General features: G+C 46.1%; 2 protein-coding genes across 2 annotated transcripts in view; one reads left to right on the forward strand and one right to left on the reverse strand.

Moving 5' to 3' along the window:
- CRTAP (cartilage associated protein) overlaps positions 1-22,761 on the reverse strand; it is a 209,038-nt gene that overhangs the window by 145,619 nt on the left and 40,658 nt on the right. The gene's annotated exons all lie outside the window — the stretch shown is intronic.
- Positions 837-22,761, forward strand: part of SUSD5 (sushi domain containing 5) — a 36,849-nt gene continuing 14,924 nt past the window's right edge. Inside the window, exons 1-3 of the mRNA XM_008156890.3 lie at positions 837-951; positions 6,918-7,095; positions 11,301-11,419. Coding sequence (XP_008155112.3) covers positions 846-951; positions 6,918-7,095; positions 11,301-11,419 — 403 coding nt within the window. The 5' untranslated portion in view covers positions 837-845. The remainder of the gene's footprint in view (positions 952-6,917; positions 7,096-11,300; positions 11,420-22,761) is intronic.

Raw genomic sequence — 22,761 nt, forward strand, 5'->3', positions numbered from 1 at the left:
GGTCAGAAAGAAGGAAGCGTCCCGAGGATGCCCCTATGGGAGCGACTCTCAAGCTATGCTTTTAGGGAAGAGTCTCGTTATTCCGTGCGTCTTGCTCCTTAGAGTGAGGTTGGCAAGCCTGATTCTTCTTTTTCTTAAAAACCTCCCTCCCCTACAGGACGCCGGCTGGGAAGTCAGCAGGCAGAGGACGGAGTGAGGCATCCCTTTCCTAACGGTCCTCGGTCCTCGGGAGGAGCTCGGCCTCTAGGGCTGCGTCACCCTCCCGTCGAGGGTCCCCCAGGTCGGCGAGGGTCCCCCCTGCTGGGCGACTCTGCTCTCCTCGCCCGCCCGCGCCCTCACCCTCCGCCCCCGGCGGCGCCCTGGGAGCTAGCTGTCCGGCGCAGCCCCTTTTGGCATCGAGGCCTCCAGGTGCCCAGCACGGAGGCGGAGCCGGGCTACAGCCGCCTCCCCGGCGCCACGGACAGGACCCCCGGGAGCTCGTGGCCCCAACCCTGAGGCTCCGGCGGCGTCCCCAGCCTCCCGGGCTGTCCGCGCTCCTCCCTCTCCACGCGCCGGGCGCGAAGCCTGAGACGCGCGAGCAGAGCGCAGCGCGCAGCGCGCAGAGCCGAGGGGTGCTCGCCGGGCGGTGGCCCAGGCAGCCCGGAGCCCAGGCATCCCGGAGCCCAGGCATCCCCGGAGTCCAGGCAGCCCCGAGCCCAGGCAGCCCGGAGCCCAGGCATCCCCGGAGTCCAGGCAGCCCCGAGCCCAGGCAGCCCGGAGCCCAGGCATCCCGGAGCCCAGGCATCCCGGAGTCCAGGCAGCCCCGATCGCAGGCAGCCGGCGCCCGCCCCCGAGCCCGCCCGCCCATGACCGCCCAGACCATGGCCGCCCAGGGACCCGGCCCCCGCGCCCGGCTCTGGACGGCGGCGCTGCTCCTGCTCGGTCTGCCGCGCCTCTCGGTGAGGGCGGATGGTGAGTGTCCGGGAGGCGGCGGGGTCCGGGGTGGCGCGCGGGGTTTGGGAAAGCGAAGCTCGCTGGGGTGCCCATCCGGCCGAGCCCGGAAAACCTTAAGCCTGGGAGAGAGCGAGGTGAGCGGCGGTCCTGCGACCCTGCATCCTCTCCCGGCCCGCCCAAACGCCTCCCTTTGGGCCCCGAATCCTTCCATCACCCACCCGGGGAAAGCCAGAGCATTGGTCCTGCAGTCCCGCCATGAGCTTTCCCGTGATCTCCAGGAAAGGTCTTTAACATGAAATCACGTCTGGGGTGCCCTAGACCCTCGCTCTGCAGGGAGGTGATTTTCCACGTGGATTAAATGTGCTCCTGACGGCAAGGCGGGTGGTTTTCGCTTGGTCCAGGAAGACCTGAATGATGAGTGGGCATCAACGAGGCAAAGGGGAGAGAAGAGTGGCCTGGGGTCGAGGGAATGGCACGTGCAAAGTCCCTGTGCTGCGAGGGGCAGGGAAAATGGGATAAATGATGGAGCGGCCGGACCCAGACTGCGCGGTGAGGATGTCGTTGAACGTGAGGCTCCATATAAGTAAGGACCAGATTACTGGCCCACCTTTCCTTGTTTGGTTTTTTTTGGTTTGTTTGTTTTCTGAACTGAATTCAGCTTTCAGGAGTTCCCTTAAATCAGCAGGATCACAGCCTTGTATCAGTTCAGTTTCAAAAAGCTAATTCAACCGTTATTTTAATTTTGGAACAAAACCCCATTGATTTGGTGCAGGAGGGTCCGAAAGAAACGAAGCCGTGAAGGGTTTCTAGGGAACCCAAGCTTGAGACAAATCAGACTGATGCGGGAGAAGAGTCCTTGGCTTATTTAGGATGTGCTGTACATGTTTAAATGTCATCGGTGTTTAGCAAACAGTGTTGGGTGGAACTAGATGACAAAAAGAAGCATGGCGTTTAGGGAAGAGGAAAGCAAGAAAAACCTCCGGATATTTTCATAGAGTTTTTTGTGCTCTTGGTCCCAAGTGCTAACGTGACGAACTCTTTGCTCATAATTGAGAACGAATGTCTTTTTTCTCCGTGTCCTCAGAGAAAGGGTTAGGAAACATTTTTAACTTCAAAGGCTCCTAGTGATCACTGTCGATTTTTAATTGAGATATAATTCGTGTAAAACTTATCATTTTAAAAGGTACACTTCAGTGGTTTTTAGTATATTCCTTATGTTGTGCAGCCATCACCACTATCTAATTCCTAAAAATTAATTTCATTTTAAAAAATCCCATATCTATTAGCAGTCAATCCTTTGTTAATTCTTGTATTTTTTTTCCTTTTGCCTGACATTGAGTCATGAAAATTAAGCTGATTTTAAAGAATCCAAGTGGAATAAATTGGAGCTAATGTTAACTTTTGAACCATGTATACTATTGTACCAACTTTAATTCCTTTTAAAGAAATGTTTCTGCAATCTACAAGGCTTTAGAGTTTCACCCCATCATAACTGCTTAAGTGCAATGCTAGATGGATATGGATCAATACTTTGTGTCTATCTGGCTGGATGAGGGTCACAGAAAATGGAAGGCAGAAATATCATTGGACAAGGAGACAGTAAGAACAGCACCAAGCATGCTTCCTTGTCACCACTTGCCAGAAATGCCTGTTTCCCTCCTCCGTCTTTCCTTCTCCCCTCTTCCCTAGGGGGAGGTTACAGGTACACTTGCTTTCAAGAAACTCCATTTGCTGAGCTCCAACTTTTATAGTAGAGCCATTGAAGAATTATAACCCATATTATGAAAGGATTCTTTTCTTTACTAAATATATGCCTAACTACCACCACTTTCCACATTTAATTTGTATTCAACAGTAATGAAAGGAGGACGAAGAAATGTTCTTCTAAACTGTGATGAAAAAAAAAAAAAAAGGCAAAAAAAAACACCACCTGTGATGCTTTACAGACATTCGAAGAGAGAGAACTGGGCTTATCAAAAACTCTATGGACTATTAACACATTGACTTACTAAGAAATAAGTCAATGAGATAAATTCAAATGAAAAACATTTAATTTATATATGCATCTGATACATAAAAGAGACCTGCCACTGTACTTTTAAAATACTTTTGAAACTGAAAAATCTTCATATGAACTGAATGCAAATGACTGTATTTGGGTAATGATTACAGAAAAAGATTCATAATTCAACAGGTAATTTATTGAGTATCTACTCTATGCTAAGTACTGTCCTTGCTGTTGAGGATAGAATGGTGAGGAGAAACAGGTTCTTGCTATCAGGGAACATCAAATCCAATGGAAGAGAGAGGCATTAAGCAAATAATTATATGAATGAAATGTGACATTGCGATTTTTTAAAGGTTTTTAAGTATAATATTACCAAAACTGTACTAACATAGAATGATATCACAAAAGTTGTAGGAAATATTAAAAATCTGCAAATAACAGGATTACTTCTATTATATTTTAGAATATTTTCCCCCCTCTGGCTCTATTTTTGTTCATCAGTTTATGTTGTTCATTATATTCCACAAATGAGTGAGAACATATGATATTTATCTTTCTCCGACTTGCTTATTTTGCTTAGCATGATGCTTTTAAAGTCTATTTTGTCGGATATGAGTATTGCTACTCCAGTGTTTGTTTTTTTCTTTTCCATTTGCATAGAAATTTTTTTTCCATTCCTTCACTTTCATCCTGTGTGTGTCTTTTGTTTTGAGGTGGGTCTCTTGTAGACAGCATATAGTTGGGTCCTGTTTTTGTATCCATTCAGCTACCCTACACCTTTTGATTGGAGCATTTAATCCATTTACATTTAGGGTTATTATTGAGAGGTACTTATTTAGAGCCATTTTCATTCTGTATGGCTAGATTTCTCTCTCTGTTTCTTCTCAGCAATCCCTTACAGGAATCCCTTTAGCATTCCTTGTAATGCTGGCTTGGTGGTGATGAGCTCCGTTAGCCTTTTTTTTTTTTTTTGTCTGGTGAAGCTCTTTATTTGACCATCTATTTTGAATGATAGCCTTGCTGGATATAGTAATCTTGGTCTCAGATCCTTGCTTTCCATTACCTTGAGTACTTCATGCCATTCCCTTCTGGCCTGTAGAGTTTCTGATGAGAAATCAGGTGTCAGTCTTATGGGAGCTCTTTTGTAGGTAACAGTTTTCTTTTCTCTTGCTGTCTTTAAGATTCTCTGCCTTTAATTTTTGGCATTTTAATTATGATGTGTCTGGGCATGGGTCTGTTTGGGTTCTTCTTGTTTGGGGTTCTCTGTGCCTCCTGAACTTGTGTGACTTTTTCCTTTATCAGGTTAGGGAAGTTTTTTGCCATTATTTCTTCAAACACCTTCTCTATTCCTTTCTCCCTTTCTGCCTCTTCTGGCACACCTACCATTCTAATATTGTTATGTTTCACATTGTCTCAGAGCTTCCTTAAGCTGTCCTCCTGTTTTTTAATTGTTTTTTCTTTTTGGTTCTCTAATTAAGTGATATTTTCAACTCTGTCTTCTAATTCACTGATTCGATCTTTGGCTTCCCCTAATCTGCTGTGTATTCCTTCCAATGTGTTATGTCATTCTTTATCTCAGACTGTTCTTTTTTCATAGTTACTATATCTTTTTTCAGACTGTTAAGCATTTTTAACATCATTACTCTGAACTCTGTTTCAGATAAATTTCTTATCTCTGCTTCATTTATCTCTTCTTCTGAAGAATTCTCTAGTTCTTTCATTTGGGGGTTGTTTCTTTGTTTCCTCATTTTGGTTGTCTGTTTTGGTTTGTGACTATGTTTTAGGTAGATTCTCTATACCTCTCAATCTCTAGTGCAGGACAGTGTTAAATGCTGTTTCTGACTAATTGGATCAGGCAAAGACTCAAAGCCTCCAGAGATTGCTTCTGTCTACAGACTGATAGGATTCCAACTTGGATTGCCCCAGGCAATCATCCTCAGGTGTGGGGAGAGTTTTTTTTTTCAACAGGTAGGGGCAGTTCCTTCTGCCTGGAGGCTAATTGTTTCTTTTAATCTCTTAAGTGACCTCAGGGCAAGGGTTTTCCAATACAGTGTGTCAACTGTCTTCCCCCCCAGGCAAGGCGGATGTCTATGTGAGAAAGATGTCCTCCCCTGTATGAGGGAATGACTCAGGCCAGGAAACTTGGGGTGTCTGCCTTCTGAGCTCTATCCCCCAAATCCCCAGTCCTGGGTTCTGCTCTCACAGCTCCAGTCCACTTCACCCTCCCTCTGCCAGAGCACAAGATGGGTGGGGGAATTTTTGCGCTCCACAGGGAATTTTTGTGCATTGGCCCTTTAAGAGGGTGCCTGAACTTTCAGCTGCCACTCCCTAGCAGACAGCACCCCACTGCTTTTCACAGCTAGATGTTATGTGGGTACCCTCCTCAATTTGGTGCTCTCTGCTGGGGAGCCCAGCTTTGGGATTAGATTCCAGAGTTCCCAGTGGCACTCCCTACCCCCCACAGCTGAGATATCTCTCTGGAATTCAGTTGCCATCTGTGGGTGCTCAGCCAGCCCTTTCATGCCTCCGCCCCTCCTACCAGTCTCTATGCATCTCCACCTTCGGTTCTTGGGTATCAGGGTTCTCTCCTGTGAGTTTTCCATTGATTATTCAGGAAGCCTTTCCATATTTCTGTTGTAATTCCAGCTTGTTCCGGGGAGCATGTCCGTGCAACATCCTCCTACTCTCACATTGCAATTTAGATACATAAGATTAAAGGACAGAGGTACTGTGAGAGCATATACTAGGAGATTTTGACTTGGTGTAGGAGAATCTGAAAGATGAGTAAGTATAACTAGTCAAGGAGAGGGAAGAAAGAGTGTCTAAGTAGAGAGTAGCGTGTGCAAAGAAACTGAGTGGCAGAGAAAATGGGACATGTGATAGAGGCAGTGGTCAGACAGAAAGGGAGCAACCTGTTATGTATGTGGTCACCCCAGGGCTGGGGTGGGCAAAAGAAGGCAAAGCTGAGGCCCGAATCAGTGCCCTGGAACCAAGTAACCCAACTCAGGGAAACAGGGCACTGAGCTTTGCCACGTGGTGTTTTTAAAACAACCTTTTTAGCCCTGGCTGGTTTGGCACAGGGGATAGAGTGTTGGCCTATGGACTAAAGGGTCCTGGGTTCGATTCCGGTCAAGGGCACATGCCTAGGTTGTGGCTTGGTCCCCAGTGGGGGGCATGCAGGAAGCAGCCAGTCGATGATTCTCTCTCATCATTGATGTTTCTCTCTCTCCCTCTCCCTTCCTCTCTGAAAACAATAAAATATATATTAAAAAACACACAAACCCAACCTTTTTAAAAAGAATATTTGAGCCCTAACCGGTTTGGCTCAGTGGATAGAGCGTCAAGGGTCCGATTCCGGTCAAGGGCACATGCCTGGGTTGCGGGCACATCCCCAGTGGCGGGGAGCGGGGGTGGGTGCAGGAGACAGCTGATCGATGTTTCTAACTCTCTCTCCCTCTACCTTCCTCTCTGTAAAAAAAATCAATAAAATTAAAAAAAGAATATTTGAAGGGCTTATCCAGAAAAACCCTTTTTAAAAGAGAAGAGGGAAAAATGGGTTAAAACACCAGTGTGACTGCCGAAACCGGTTTGGCTCAGTGGATAGAGTGTCGGCCTGCAGACTGAAGGGTCCCAGGTTCGATTCCAGTCAAGGGCATGTACCTTGGTTGCGGGCACATCCCCAGTAGGGTGGTGTGCAGGAGGCAGCTGATCGATGTTTCTCTCATCAATGTTTCTAGCTCTCTATCCCTCTTCCTTCCTCTCTGTAAAAAATCAATAAAAATATATTAAAAACAAAAAACACCAGCGTGACTGTCAACGCCTAGTCCCAGGGATGCGTGCCATGGGGTAGGTGCTGCAGTTGGGTCTTCGGGCAAGTAGAGAACTACTTGTAGTGGGTGCCTGCTAGAGGAAGTGTGCTGAGATTACATTCCATGGATCCCTGAGTCAGCCTGTGTCCGTGCTTGTCTCCACGCAGGGAAGCTCTTTGTGCTGGAGTCTCAGAACGGCTCTCAGGGGCTGGACCTGGAGGCGGCTCGGCTTTCCTGCCAGAGCAGGGGTGCTCACCTGGCGTCTGCGGAGGAGCTGCGGAGGGTGGTGCAGGAGTGCACCTCCGCGGTGTGCGCCGCGGGCTGGCTGGCCGACGGCACCCTGGGGTAAGTCAGGCGAGCCCGGCTGGCTGTCCGTCCAACTGTCCATCCAACTCACCCGGCTGCCCCACCAGAGCTCCTATGGGGGCTAAATAATTGCTTTAATGAGGTGTCAGGACAGGCAAACTGCAGTGGGCAGTGGCTTCCAGTGCATTCTTGTTTTGAATTCTCATATAAAAAAAATTTTTCCCCCCAGTTCTGTCAGTTTATTCCCCCTGACTTGGTTATTTTGAATTTCCTTATTAAATTACAAAAATAATACATGCTTGTAAAATTTTCAAATAATACAGGTATGTATAAAGTACAAAGTGAGTTTGACCCTTCCTCCCCACCTCAGAGGTAACTGGTATATATTCTTTATCTGTTTTTCTCTGTGGATACGTACGCATCTACATACATAGGGATGGGAAGATGGTATGGAGGTGTGAAAATATGGCCACAGATTCTTGCTCGTTGCTTCCACTGAGAAGTGGGGTCTGTGTCCTCTCCCTTTGAATCAGGCCCAGCGGAGTATGGCCAGGAGCAATACCATACAGCAGGTGTGATACTATGTGACGTCTGAGATCAAGTCAGAAAAAGCCATGTCCGGGTTTCTGAGGACTCTCACTTTTGAGATGCCATGTACTAGTAAGAAGTCTGACAATCCTGAGATGCTGTGAGGAAGCCCAGACCGGATGCCCCAAAGCGGTTCTGTCACCAAGAGCCCCAACCAATGTCCTGGCCAATAGCCATCACTAACTGCCGGAAATGTGAGGGAAGATGCCAGGTGATTCCAGCCCTCCACTGTTGAGTTGTCACCAGCCTAGGAGTCTCCCCAGCTCAGGTTCGTAGACATTATGGAGGGGAGACAAGCCATTTCATTGTGCCCTGTCTGAGTTCCTGACCCGTAGAGTCCTTGGGGAGAAGTAATTCCTGTGGTCAGCTAGGAGAAAACGTCCCGTTAATGCTGCTAACGGCTTCTTTAGACTGAGCGGAGGCAGGAGCCGTTCCACTGAGAAAGGAATGGGCTCCAAGACCTACTTTGGTAGACGATGACCCCGAAGATGTCTGGCTGGCAGATGGCCACAGAAAACACACACAGCCATTCTGACTCACGCCTCCATGAGCTACATGTGAAGCAGCAATCGAGCAGAAAGGACACATGAGGTCTCCTCCAAAACTTGTCCGTGGATCTGAAGCTGTGACTCTCTCGGCCTTATATGTTCACATCCAGATTCCTAAATAGACAAAATATGTCCTGTGCATGCATTTTTCCAGTATTTAGTCAAGTGTGGGTATTTTTCATAATTCTGTCACATCATTGCATCAGATAACCGGGGTATTCAGCGATTCTGAAGAGCCCGCTCAGAGCCAGGCTCAGGTCTCCCAGGCAGTACAGGTCAGGACTGAGTCACTGGAAAGGTCCATTCTCCCTGGATTTGCTGTAAAGTGTTAAGGCAGGGGTCCTCAAACTTTTTAAACAGGGGGCCAGTTCACTGTCGCTCAGACCGTTGGAGGGCCGGACTATAGTTTATAAAAAAACTATGAACAAATTCCTATGCACACTGCACATATCTTATTTTGAAGTAAAAAAAACAAAACGGCAAAAACACCCGCATGTGGCCCGCGGGCCGTAGTTTGAGGATGCCTGTGTTAAGGCATTTTGGCAGATCTCTACATTGCTACGATGATAATTCTTATAAAGCACTCATACTTAACTTGATATATTTACTTCATAACATATTAAAAATAGGTTTTCCATTTTAATGTTACTAGAACCAAGAAGTATCTAACCATTAGTATGTACATTTCACTGTGGGTTTTTCAGTTACAGCCACCCCCCCGCCCCGCCACCAAAAACCAATTGTTCAATGCACAGTGCATTCTGCAATTGGTGGCATAGTAGACATATAGTAGATAGGATCTGTGTCTCCATGAATTTATTTTGAGTGTATACATAAATCCAGAGAAGGACAGAGGTCTAGAGAATACAAAATTTTGGACCACTTGTCTCTTAGGAGATATTGCACATTCTAATAAAGGGAGGCTGAAAAGCTGGTTAGTAGTTTCAATAGCCTTGTAGGACGAGGAGGACCGAAATTTGAATTCAGGTTTTATGCAAGTGGGGGCCTGGGGAGTCCTTTGCTTTGGGTTGGAACATTGCAAGGCTATAAGAGTAAACTGCAAGAAGCACACAGGTCCTCAGAGGAGCTGCAGCATAGTTTTAAATCCTCATAACTTAATCCATGAATTGGGGTTAAGATGATACTGGAGTCCCAGTGCCCCGGGTAGCTAGCAGAACTGATTTTAAAAATCATTTCTAGAGGGAGAAAACATTATCCTAGGCAGTCGATTTCCACAAATAATTTTAGCAAGCATAGGGTTTGTCACACAATATAAAATAACCAGTCTCATGAGAAGCTAAGCCAACAAGAACAAAAATAGCCAGCAGAAAATCTAGGTATTAGCAGTGGTAGATGCATTCTTCAAAATAACTCTTTAAAGTGTTCAGAGATACAGAGCCAAGAAGGGTAATTTTGGCAGAAGACTGAAAACTATAAAAATAACCAAATGGAAACCCTAGAAATGAAAAATACAATCACTGAAATTAAGAATGTAATAGATGGTTCTAACAGCTGATTAAAAAGAGCCAAAGAAAAAATTAGTGTACTGGAAGATATTTTAGAGGAAGATGTTCAGAACAACAACAACAACAAAAAAAACAAAAAAAACAACCCATAAAAAAAGGATGAAATTTTTAGAAGAAAGGGTAAAAGGCAAAGAAGATGTATGTGATTTGAATTCCAAAAGGAGAAGAGAAGGAAAAGTAATATGAGACTTACCCACAGTTGAAGAAAAACATCCAGGCACAGATTCAAAAAGCCCTACAAAGCCCAAGTAGGACAAACAAAAAGAAATTCACAACCTGGCACATCTGATTAGAGTCAAATATGAAGAAAAATATTAAAGCTAATAATAAGAAAAAGTACTTCAAAGGAGCAACAATAAAAGCCCAAAGATAATTGAATGATACTTCAAAGTGTTAAAAGAAAATTATTGCCAGCCTAGAATTCTATACCCACTGAGGATATTTTCTAAGAACAAAGACATTTTCATATAAAAGGTGAGAAAATTCATCAAATCAGACCTACACTAAAAGACACACTAAAGGCAGGAGGAAAATAATTGCAGGTGGGAGGCTGCAGATGCAAAAAAAAAATGATGAATTGAAAGACTAAATGGGCGAGGGGGGGGGTTTGTTAAACTGAAATTCCATAATCCCATAAAGCAGTAATAATAATACTAAACACTAAAAAGTGGTGTATCAGCCAGTAAGTATTTTAAATATGTTAATACATAGTATCTTAAGTTGTGTCATTGAGGAAGAAAGTAAAAGTAATGTTAAATTTTAGTAAGCAGAGGAAACATGTTAAAACTTCTGGGGTGGCTACTAAAAGAATAGTAAAAGGATATATAACTTCCAAACCAATACAGAGGAAAGAGAATGCCAAGAAAATAATTAAAGCAATCAAAATGGGGAAAAGAAAAGAGGGAGAAAGGAAGAAAGAATGGGCAGAACCAATAGAAAGATGGCAGATTTAAATTCAAAGAGATCTGTGCTTAAATTAAGTAGATGAGATACTCGGATTAGAAAACAAAGATTATAATTTGTATTTTTAAAAAATTCTACTATTTGCTGTTTATAAAAGATACAGTATTCCTAAATAAACCATGAGACTAAAATAAATTATAATGGAAATTAGCATATAAGGTGTATGATATTAAAAATACAACATACTCAAACCCATGGGATGCTACAAAAAGCTATACCTAGAGGGAAATGTAAAGCATTTAAATGCTCCTGTTAGAAGAGGAAAAAGGCTTAAGGTTCATGACTAATGATTCATCTAAAGAAATATGAACAACAAAACAAACCCCCTCAAAAAGAGAAGAGCAGAATTGTATGAAATTTTTAAAAAAACAACACATATACTACAAGAGCTACACAATGTATTTATAGCCTCTGAAACTTGAATTCATACATATGACCTCAACTTAAGCATCTATGTCTTCCTGACTTTAGACCTTTGTTTGGGGAGAATGTTTCTGATGCTTTCAGCCAAAGCTCCTGAATGAGAAAAATATCTGCTGCTTCCAAGCTGTCAGTTCTCCTACCCTTTCTTCTAAAATTTTCATCTTTTATTTTTTTTGGTCTTCTTTGTCTATTTCAGGACAACCGTGTGCAGCAAGGGGAGTGGTGAACAGCACATCATGAAAGCTGTGGATGTGAGAATTGAGAGCAACCCGGCTCCTGGTGGCACATACAATGCCCTTTGTATTAAGGATGAAGGTCAGTGCCAGAGCCTTTGTCAAGGTTCTGGAGGGTGTGCTGGTGGGGTTTGCCACCTTAGGTTGTGTTCTCTAGAAGCCGACCTTGAGGTGAGGAGTCACTCAACACGGCGTTATCAGGGAGACTTCCAAAGAAAAGCCAATAATCCAGTGGAGAAGGGATCAGGAAAAGGAAGCAGACCGAGCAATAGTGAAATACGAAGCAGAGTCCATGGTGGCGTTGAGGTTGGCGTTCGGGGGTAACTCATGGGAGGTGGCTCATGTGAGAGAGCAGGGGTATTTATCCCAATGCGCCTGTCAGTCATTGGTTAAGGGCTGCTTCAGGGAGATGTGAATTCCTGGGCTCCTCTGGTTTTTGATGTGCACAGGCAAAGGGTTCCAAATAGCCTGGGTGCCACACTCCAACCCAGGTGCACAGGTGCCCACCAGGACCCCCTGTGCATGGGCAGGGTGAAGGTAACTAGGGAATGTGGGCAACCCCTGAACGTGTCTGTTACAGTCACTGATACCGCCTACCCTTCTGTCTCTCTTCATGGTAGACAGCACACTGAAAAGGAAAAAAACATTCCTTTTCCCCCAGATGGAATGTATAGGATTTAGGAAACTGATCGTAGGAAGGACAACTCGACTTTCTCCTGGGAAATGAGCTGAGTAATGAGGCGAAAAACCATAAAGGAGTCTGCAGGGCAGCATTTCGTGTGCCCTGAAATAAGTCCGCGTTCATTACCAGAAACTCAAGCTGTCCGAAGGAAATGTTCATGCAAATGGAGAGAAAGCCAGCTCCTTACCCATCAGTCATAGACCTCGGCACAGGGACTGCTTCGCTGCACACTGGTCTCATCTGGGAAGTTTTAAGAAATACCGATGCCCGGATGTCAGCCCTCGATAATCTGATATAAATGTTGTTTGTGTTTTTTTAATCTCCCTGGTGATTTTAACATGTCGAGCAGTTTGAGAGCTACCTCTCTAATTCAGAGTTTCCCAAATCTCCCTGATGATGGGAGTTACCAGGGGAACTTCTTAGAGATACAAACCCTCAGGCTGCACCCTAGAGGCACCAAATTCTAACCTCCTTTAAAAAGTCCAGGAGCCACCGTGGGGCTGAAGGCCCTGGCTGGTGCTTATTAGATGCTTGTTAGTGACAGGATTCGCTGCCGCTCCGGGGTTTTATTCCAGGAAGGTCTGTATTTGCGGACTGCTGTTTTTCTAAAAATCACACAGGTAAATTAAATGAATCCCAAACCGGCAAAGGTTCAGATCCCTGAGGGAGACAAGACAGGGCCAGAAGTGTTTTTCTTCATTCTTTAGCGCTTATAAGTGAATATGCAGGGCTTCTGAGTCTTCTCTCTTTCCCCTGATAAACAAGAGGTATCAGTTAGCTTTTGCTGTGTAACATATCATCCCAAAGGTAGTGGCTTAAAACAACAACTGTTTATTCAGTTCACTTTTTTTTTTTTTTTTTTTTTTGCACCAACAAGTTGTATTCTTCTGCTGGTCTCACCTGGGCTCATTCATGCGTTTAAGGTCAGTTGCTAGTTAGGTGGCCTTGCTTCGGGGAGAGGGCTGGCTGTTGGCTGGGGTGTTGGGGGTGACTGACCCATGTGTTTCTCATCGTCCAATAGGATAGCCTGGGCTTCCCACTTCATAGGTCTTTAATAGGTTGTGTGTATGCAAGTGTGTGTCCCTTTTACCTAGAATGGTAGTGCATGAAGCCAGAGGTAGAAAACACCCATTCACATCCTATAGGGCACCAAGGTGTGATGGTGACTCCAAATTTGAGTAATCGCCAAGCCCATATAATGTGCCTCCTGCTATATTGCACTCAGAGGAACACAGCTTCAACTCAGTAGTATTCCTGCCCCAAATGCATAATTACGAGGAAATATTAGCCAAACTCAGATTAAGAAACATCCTACAAAATGACTGGCCTATCCTCTTTAAAAACATGTATAAGGATAAGAAAGACAAAGACAGACTAAGCAACTCTTTTAGGTTAAAACAGACTAAAAAGACTTGACAACAGAATGAAATTTGTGATCCTAGATTGTATCCTGGACCATGAGAAAACAGCTATAATTAATGAAGTCTGAATATGGATTATGAATTAGATAATAGCATTGCATCAGTGTTTACATTTTCCTGATTTTGGTGACTGCATTGCGGTTACGTAGGAGAATATCCTTGTTCTTGGAAACACATCCCAAGGTTTTTAGGGACAAAGGGACGTCTTATGTACAACTTACTCTCAAATGGTCCCGAAAAGAATTACAGGTTATCGATACACATACATACATATTCCATAGATTTGTCTCTCTGTATAGATACCGATACATATCTATACATATCTCTATCTATCTATCTAGAGAGAAGAATGATAAAGCAAATGGGGCCAAATGAAAACATGCTGATGAATCTGGATACAGGGTTTTATGGGAGTTCCTTACTTAGTCTTACACTTTTTCTTTGAAATTATATAAAAATAAGAAACGTCAAAAAAATTAAATGATCCACATACTCCTAAAAACAACACAACTATAACAATGACAACGGTGTGTGTATGTGTGTGTGTGTGTGTGTGTGTGTGTGTGTAATCCCTGAGTCATGAAGAGCCAACCTGTGAAGGAAATTCATGGTGCCCACCAGTGTATGTGAAGATTGATGCCGTTGTCGTGAAACCTGCACGGAATATGGATCATTCGAGCCCAAGTGCTCAAGAGCCCTGCATCCCAGAGCAGTTGCCTGAGCCTCACCTCCGGCCACCTCCTGGTCAACGGGAGAGGCTGTGTGGAGAAGACTGGAGTCTTAGTCCTTCCGGCCTGATCTGTGAGGAGGCTTCAGGCGGGCCGTGAAGGGGACCCAGGAATGCTGAGGTGGGATTAAGGTCGGAGGGCTGCTCTCTTGGGCACTCAGGGAGAGCTCCTGTTCCTCCGCCTTTCATCCTTTAGGAAGAGCAGGCTGCTCCCACATGGTCCTCCGCCCTGCTTCGTGGAGCCCTTGTTGACAGCGCAGTCAACAGGGAAATCTGTGCTGAAGGAAGGCGTGGTGCCCGAGCAGAGGCTGAGACAGGTGGCTCCTTGTGGTGCCTCAGGAGTGAGTGTCCGTGCGGTCTGGCCCAGCAGGCCACCCGGCACGGTATCGTCTCCAAAGGTTGCCTTTCCCCAATGCCGCTCCCTGTGTTGGTTAGCTCTGTGCGTGCCAACTCCAAAAACGGCAGGCGGCTTCCTTATAAAGAGCCCAGAAGGAAAGCAGAGCCCGTGGAACATTTCGACAGCTTCCTCCTCTGTTCCTTTTTTGAAATAAAGTTCTTCATGAATGTAGACTTTTCTCATTTTCCTTCCAGTACTTTGTCTCACCGAGAGTGAATTTCCAGTCCTGCGGTGATCTCACTTAAACTAATAAGTGGAGTTATTTTTAACCAACGGGATGTGGATGAAATAAGCTGCCTCCACTCGGGTTCTCTGGCTCTGCTTCTCTTGGCACGTGGTCTGGGGTCGACGTGTGGGGTCTGGAGTGCACCCACAGGGTTCCACTCTGAGTGTGCTTCTGTCCACCACCTCCCAAGCCAGGCTGGCTGGCTGCTCTTCCCTACCCGCCCCCCACCTCACCCACCCCACCTTAGCACCGTGTTCTACCGCCCTTGCATATGTACCTATTGCCTGTACTTCCCTTAAAAACAGAAGTGGAATCATTCGCTTCTTTATGTCATCAAGAAGAGAACTGGATGCTCATCTTGAGAGCGATGAGGAAATTTTGAGAGTAACCAATTCTCAGGTCTCCCTGGAGGAGGCCCCAGGCCTCAGGATTGGCTTTGGGGAAAATTATTTGGCTGCAATCAGGTGATGGAAATCAAGCGTAGTGCTTTGAACACCTGATAGAACGTATTTAGTTCAGGGTCTCCCAGGGGCGTGTGGAAGGTTCTGAGCTCATTACCATTGACCTGACCTTGGCAATTTATTTGTCAGAGGTAATGTCAAGTCCAGTACTCAGACTTGTGGGTAATTCAGTGGAAGGATAGATGGATGGATGGATGGATGGATAGATAGATAGATAGATAGATAGATAGATAGACAGACAGACAGACAGACAGACAGCTGGATATAGAGGTCTCATTCCCACCCTCAAGGAGTTGACAGTACAAGTAAGAGTTGAATATGTTTCCTGACACAAAGGAGGAGGGTAATTAGCAGATTTCCTGAGTCAATGGCATTTGAGGTGGAATTTGAAGATTTTGTTTCTGGAAATAATTATTAGGGAAGGGAGGAGAGGACATGGCAGATAGGGAGAACAGTGGTTTGGGGAGACTAGCTCTGGGACAGCCATAGTACTCGTGTTTCAGGAGAATGACTTGGATTCAGAACATCCCCAGTGGCTTGAGTAGCTGCTGGGCATGTCCGAGGTGGACACAGAAGTAGCCTAAGTCATCCCCATCTCAGTGAGCAGTGAGGCCCCCCCTCTGCCGCCTACACCTCAGGCCCGGACAGTATCAGGTCTTCCTTCCCCAAAACCTAGGCTGGATCAGTCCTGACACTCAAACAGCCCATTCCCAGGAACACAGGGTGTCTGAGCAGCCAGAGAAATTGTGCCAAGGGGTCCGTGTTCTGATGGATCTTACCAGCCATTTTATTTTGCCTTCTTCCCTCAATTCCTGTTCAGCCAACGTGTGCTTGGCTGCATTTGGTTTGAGGGAACTGGGCATTCAGTTGTCATCATTGCTTGAAGAATGATTCAAAAGACCAGCAGTCTTCAACTTACTTGGGAAATGGAACTCATATTTATTTATGTCCCTGTTAAATTCCAGGCATGTTATTGGGCACTGGGCAAGGCATAAGCTCATTTAATTCTGCTCACAACCTAATGAGATGGGTTTCATTAGCTCCACTTTATATATATATAAATATAAATATATTTTACTGATTTTTTACAGAGAGGAAGGGAGAGAGATAGAAAGTTAGAAACATCGATGAGAGAGAAACATCGATCAGCTGCCTCCTGCACACTCCCTACTGGGTAAGTGCCCGCAACCAAGGTACATGCCCTTGACCAGAATCGAACCTGGGACTCTTGAGTCCGCAGGCCGACGCTCTATCCACTGAGCCAAACCAGCTAGGGCTCCACTTTATATTTTAATGTATTTCCTAATTATAAACAGGAACATTCGGCCATTGTTATAGCAAGTATAAAGTGGAAATCACTCATAATTAGTCAAGATGTAGAACATTTCCTTCACCCCAGATGGTTCCCGGGACCCCTTTTCCACAAGTGCTCTCCTCTCCCCATGCCAGCAGAGCCAGAGGCAATTTCTGTTTTGCCCGCCGTCACCATATATTAACTCGGCCTGCTTTTTTGAGGGTGTGATAGTTATCTAGAGCATTCGTCCTCCAATACTATTCACATCACCTGGGAACTTATTATAAATGCAAATTCTTAAGGCCCTAACCTTGACCTAATGATTCAAACTCAAAAACACAGCAGAGTGCCCGGCCACGGTGGCTCAGTGGTTGAGCATAGACCTATGAACCAGGAGGTCACGGTTCAATTCCCAGTCAGGGCACATGCCCCAGTTGTGGGCTCCATCCCCAGTAGGGGGCATGCAGGAGGCAGCCGATCAATGACTCTCATCATTGATGTTTCTCTCTCTCTCCCTCTCCCTTCCTCTCTGAAATCAATAAACCATATATATATATTTTTAAACACACAGCAGAATGTGTGTTACACATCCTTCTGAACTCAATAAACCATATATATATATATTTTGGGAAGCGAGAGAGAGTTTGAGAACAAATAACCTTGGGTGGAATGGGGAAGACAATGCTGGTGCGTGCTGGGTGGAGTAAGGTGGAGCTGGGCGGGGGGGTCACAAAAGTCGGCTTCTTCAAATAGCGTAGGGAAGGAGGAGCTCTGTGTTGGAATCTCTCCATCCTTGGTGTGTGGAATGATAATGGGGGTGGCGGGCTCCTCTTGAGAACTTCAAAAATCATGGTGGAAGTCTTAAACGTTCTCAAAAATGAAAGCATCAACTTTCATATGTGTTCTAAACTCTGTGGGAACTGGCTCTCAGAAGATCTGAATGGCAAGCAAGTGTCCCCACTTAAATGGAAAACGAGACAAGTCTGCGAATCAGGGAAGGAACAAGGAGTCAAAGGAAAAGGAGCCGGTGGGGAGATTTCAGATAACTCCTCCCACCACCTCCTGCTGACTCCGAAGGCACACCCCGGCCGACACCCGCTTCCGCAGGCGAACTTCAGGTCTCTTTCCAGGATGACTTACCAAGAGGAGGAGGAGGAGGCCAGGCACGGCGGCCTCACGTGGCAGACGCAGAGCCCTGCACTGAGCCGGATGCCGCCAAGCCCTCGGACTGCCGCTGCCTCTGCAGCCCGGCCATGACCCCGCCGTCACCCCGGATGGCTACCTGTGTGCGCGCGAGGCAATCCCGGAGGCCATTCTGCACCAGGAGAGAAGATGCCGGCAGACGAAGGCCTGCAGAAGCGGCGGGCGCCCGGCGGGAGGAGCACGAAGAGCTGCAGCGCAGGACCAGGCGCGGGGCTTCCTGGCGAAGGAGGCGGCCATGCTGAGCGGGGCCCTCCGCGCCTTCGCGCCCCAGACTTGTTCGGGGACCGGCCCAGATGCTGCCCAGCCCGGGCCCAGCTTCTGGATCCCGTCGCTGACCCCCGAGGACAAGCCACTGAGCGGGAGGAGCCGGGGCGCACCGAGGGAAGCCTCTGCGCACGTCCGACCCGACGCCTGCGCGTTTCCCACTCGGAGGGGCTCCGTGGGCCACGTGGGCTCACCTCGCGCCGGGAACGCCACGTGGGCACCTGACCGGGCGTCCGAGCGGCCCCGCCCTGCGCCGCGCTGCGGGACCTCTGGGGCGTGGTCACCTTGAGGGCGCGGAGAGGTTGATGCGGGAGGACATGGTGGACCCTGCGAGCGGGGACGAGCTCAGAGATGGCGACGTAATGCAGCTGCAGGCAGAGAAGGCACGGCCTGTGATGCAGGCCTCAGAGCGCGGAAGACCAAATAAAGGTCTTGGAAGCACAAAAAATAAAAATGAAAAATGAGTCATTGTTCATTAATACTATTTGTTTGAAAGACAAGAGCTTTGCTCAGCTGGTGTCGTTCAGTGGTCAAGCTCGACCTATGAACCAGGAGGTCATGGCTCCATTCCGGATCAGGGCACATGCCTGAGTTGTGGGCTCGATTCCCCAGTAGGAGGCAGCCAATCGATGATTCTCTCTCATCATTGAAGTTTCTTTCTCTCCCTCTCCCTACTTCTCTGAAATCGATATATATAGAGAGAGAGAACTTATAAAATTTAATATATATATTAAAATGAGAGATAAGATCTCTTATAAAAATCTCATTCCTTGAAAGGGAATATAATAGAGATTGCTCTTTCCGCTGAAACCCAGCTCTTGAGACACCACAAACTCCAATCACTATCTGTGGAATAACTGACTATAGCGGTGAAAAGGGCTCAAATGCAAGTTTTCCTAAACAGGAGAATAGGCCCCGGTATAGAGTCAGCTGTTTTCCACAGCTCCCTCGTGAGGTTAAAGGTGGGAAGGTTCCTGAAAGGAACTAATTCAAGTTGCACCTGGCCTTGGGTGGTGGTTTTGGCACTCTGGGTGGTTGGGTTAAGGCAGTGGTCGGCAAACTCATTAGTCAACAGAGCCAAATATCAACAGGACAACGATTGAAATTTCTTTTGAGAGCCACATTTTTTAAACGTAAACTTCTCCTAACGCCACTTCTTCAAAATAGACTCTCCCAGGCCGTGGTATTTTGTGGAAGAGCCACACTCAAGGGGCCAAAGAGCCGCAAGTGGCTCGCGAGCAGCAGTTTGCCAACCACGGGGCTAAGGCATGGAATTGGTATCTTGGAGCGTCTGAAGTCACACCACCGAAGAAGCAGCGTGTTTCCTGTCTCCGGCATTTGTGGGAAATCCAGAAACATAGGGTGTGTGTGGCCAGACTCAGGAGCATTGCTGTGGTTTTTCTGAGCCAGAATCTAGCCCCTGCCATCCTGGAAGTGACATCTGAGGGAGAAGGTCCCAGGAGCCTGAGAAGGTGCAGATTTGGCCAGTTCTCCTTGACTCTGTTACCCTGCGCCTGGCTTTTCCTTCCAAAGAGCTGGTGGGGGGTGGAAGTATGTACTAGTCCTTTGAGGGTGAGTGTTTGGTGAAGAGCTTACCGTTCCCTACGCTGGATCTGGTACGAGGAGAAAAGACTGGGACGTCCAACGTGAGCTGGAGGTGGCCGGGGATGTTGGAGAGACAGAGCCTTTTGCCCGGAGACACCAGCTGGCCTTTGGCTCAAACTTATTTGACTGAGGCTCTTGACCTTGGTCCACTCTTCTCAGAATGCCCTGCATCTCTGCTCAGTGAGGGTGCCCCCGGCTTTGTGGCAAGGTTCACGTGGCTGCCTGTTCCTCCTTGCCACGTGGAGGGGATAAATAGCTGATCTCCTGGGCGACAGTCAAGGCAGTTTTGGTTAAAACACAACATTCTGTGCTGACTTCCTAAAGCACAACCACACCCTTCTTCATTCAAAGTCTCTCCAGTTAAAGAGCATGCAGAGCAATGGCTCTCTGAGAAAATGCCACCCGAACCACAAGCTGTGAGGCCAATCAGGTGGCTTGAAGCACGAGTCCCGTTTTCTATTTTCATCCTTTCTTAGCATATCTTCCTTCAAGCAATATGCTGCTTAGGTAACTTGACTGCATAAGGACTAAAGGCTTTCCTTCCCAACAGATAAAAACTAGAAGAGGAAATTTGAACTTAATATTATTTCCTTTTTTGAAAAAGGTCTCAGTGCATCACTTTGATGCAGCAATTCCACTTCTAGAAGTTTTTTTCTAATGAAATAAGATATGTACAAAAATGCCCATCTGAGCTGCCCATTGTAGCATTGTTTATAACAGTGAAAACTTGGAACCAGCATAAATGTCAGTGTAATGATTAAATAATAGCGTGTGATAATGTAGCCTTTCAAAAGACTGAGGTAGTTTGTAGTTCTAATGTGGAAAGGCCGCTAAAATATTAGAGGGAAAATGACTTTGAGTTTCTGGTCTAGCCTGTAAGGAAAGACATTGAATCAATAATTAATAACCTTCTAAGACAGAATGAGTTCACTGGTGAATTTTACCAAATATTTAAGGAAGAAATTACACCATTTCTCTACAATCTCTTCCAGAAATTGGAAGCAGAGGGAATACTTCCTAACTCATTCTATGAGGCCAGCATCACCCTAAGCTCAAAGTGAGAGAAAGACATTATAAGAAAACTATAGACCAATACAAGTTAGCATAGATACAAAAATCTTCAACAAAATATTAGCAATTTGAATCCAACAATATAAAAAGAGACGTACAGACCACAACCGAGTGGGACTTATCCCAGGTGTGCAAGGCTGGTTTAACATTTAAAAAATCAATTAATGTAATTCATCACATAAACGGGCTAAGGAGGAAGAAGCACATGAGTAGATTGATCGATACAGAAAAAGCATTTGACAAAATCCAACATCTGTTATGATAAAACAGCCAACTAGGAATAGAAGTTATCAACTTCTTCAACTTGATAAAGAATATTTACCAAAACAAACAAACAAGAACTACAGCTGACATCATGCTTATTGGCGGAGGGTGGGAGGGGGGATTGGAAGCTTACCCACTAAGATATTTTTTTATATTTTAAATGGTATTGTTTTTATCTGTAACTACTAGAGAATGCCCACTGGCCGCTTTGGGGCTGAAAGTCTGACCTGGTTGGCTCAGGCCCCCAACTCTGTAACCATTAACCTCTTCCCTCAATTAACATCAACGAACCTGTCATTTCACATGATGGGGCTGTGTTTAGATCTGTCCTCTGGATCTCTGAGCCCGAGGGTCTCGCCTGAGCCGGGCGTGGCAGCTCCCGCTGATGTGGAAGGAGGAGGGCTTGGGCCTCCCCTCCCCACTTCTGGATTCCCTCACTGGCTGGAGCCTGGGGTGAGTCCCTTCGTGGCTGCCTCACGACCAGCCACAGATTTCTCAAAAGCAATTCACAGGTTTTACTACAAACCAGTCTACATTCGTTTCTAAGAGGCTTGTTTCCAGGAAGAAAACAAAAATTTAAAAATATATACACTAGTGTCGATGAAAGAATATCCATCCTATAGAAACGTTTATAAGAGTTTATTTGAGCCAAAGTTTTGAGGATATGCCGCAAAGCAAGATCTCAGTGGAGAATAGCAGCTTATTTTACACATTAGAATCAAAGGAGGAGACAGAAAGGGAGTCACGTGAAATTCCTCAGTGGTAGATTAAGAGGGCAGGAGAAAGCCAGCCGGGGAAATCTCTAGAAGTGGATAAAAAGCAGAATGGAGAAACACATACTTCTTTCACATTGGAGGGTTCAGCATGGTTAATAATGAACATTTACAGCACACAGAGATGGCATGCAGGGAACATGCGAACACTGAGGGGCTCTGTGACCTGGTGGCCTTGTGCTCTGAGGCCTGTGGCTGCGCCTCAGAGGGGCCTAGAAAAGAAAACTATTTGACATTTCAAAGGTATGTTATCCTGGATGCAGAAGAACAATGGACAGGGCTCACTTAAGGTCAAGACTGGCCTTTGCTGAGGAAGCTGGGGGCCTGGCACGTGACTGCCCTCCACGGCCTGCCCAGTGAGGGATTTAGGATCAGAACATCCTGTGTGGTTACTTTTGGTCACCGAGTTTGTAAGGCCTGCCACGTGAGCTCCCCCTGAGCTTGTCAGGTTTACTGCAAAGTCTCTTTTGCATTCACGCCAGTAAAAAGCTCAAGGGAGAACTAGGGCAGGAAGTTCACAGGAGGCATGGGCTGTGTCCCCCAAGACTGACTCTGGGGCCAGCTTGAGGGCAGGCATGGGAAGAAGTTCCAGGGCCAGGTGGGGACTCTTCTCCACCTTCAGACCCAAGAGTAAGGCTCCCCCACAGAGTGAACCCAGATGTAAGCTGGCTATTGGGTGATAATAATGTGTTGGTGTAGGTTCGTCAATTGTAACAAAGGTGTCACTCAGTATGGGATGTTGATAGCAGGTGAGGCTGTGCATGTGTAGGGGTAACGACATAGGAACCATCTGTACTTTCTGTTCAATTTTGCTGGGAACCTAAAAATGCTCTAATAGTGGTTTTTTTTTTTTTTTTAATGTATATTCTCAGTAACACATATATGATCCCATTTATGTTAAAAACCACACACACACACACACAACTATATCTATCTATCCACCTGTGTGTGTGTGTGTGTGTGTGTGTGTGTGTGTATGTTTGTATGTGTCTGTGTCAGTATGTGTTTGTATATACCAACTGATCCCAGTGTTGCC

The sequence above is a fragment of the Eptesicus fuscus genome, chromosome 18 (genome assembly GCF_027574615.1).
Source record: "Eptesicus fuscus isolate TK198812 chromosome 18, DD_ASM_mEF_20220401, whole genome shotgun sequence".
NCBI lineage: Eukaryota > Metazoa > Chordata > Mammalia > Chiroptera > Vespertilionidae > Eptesicus > Eptesicus fuscus.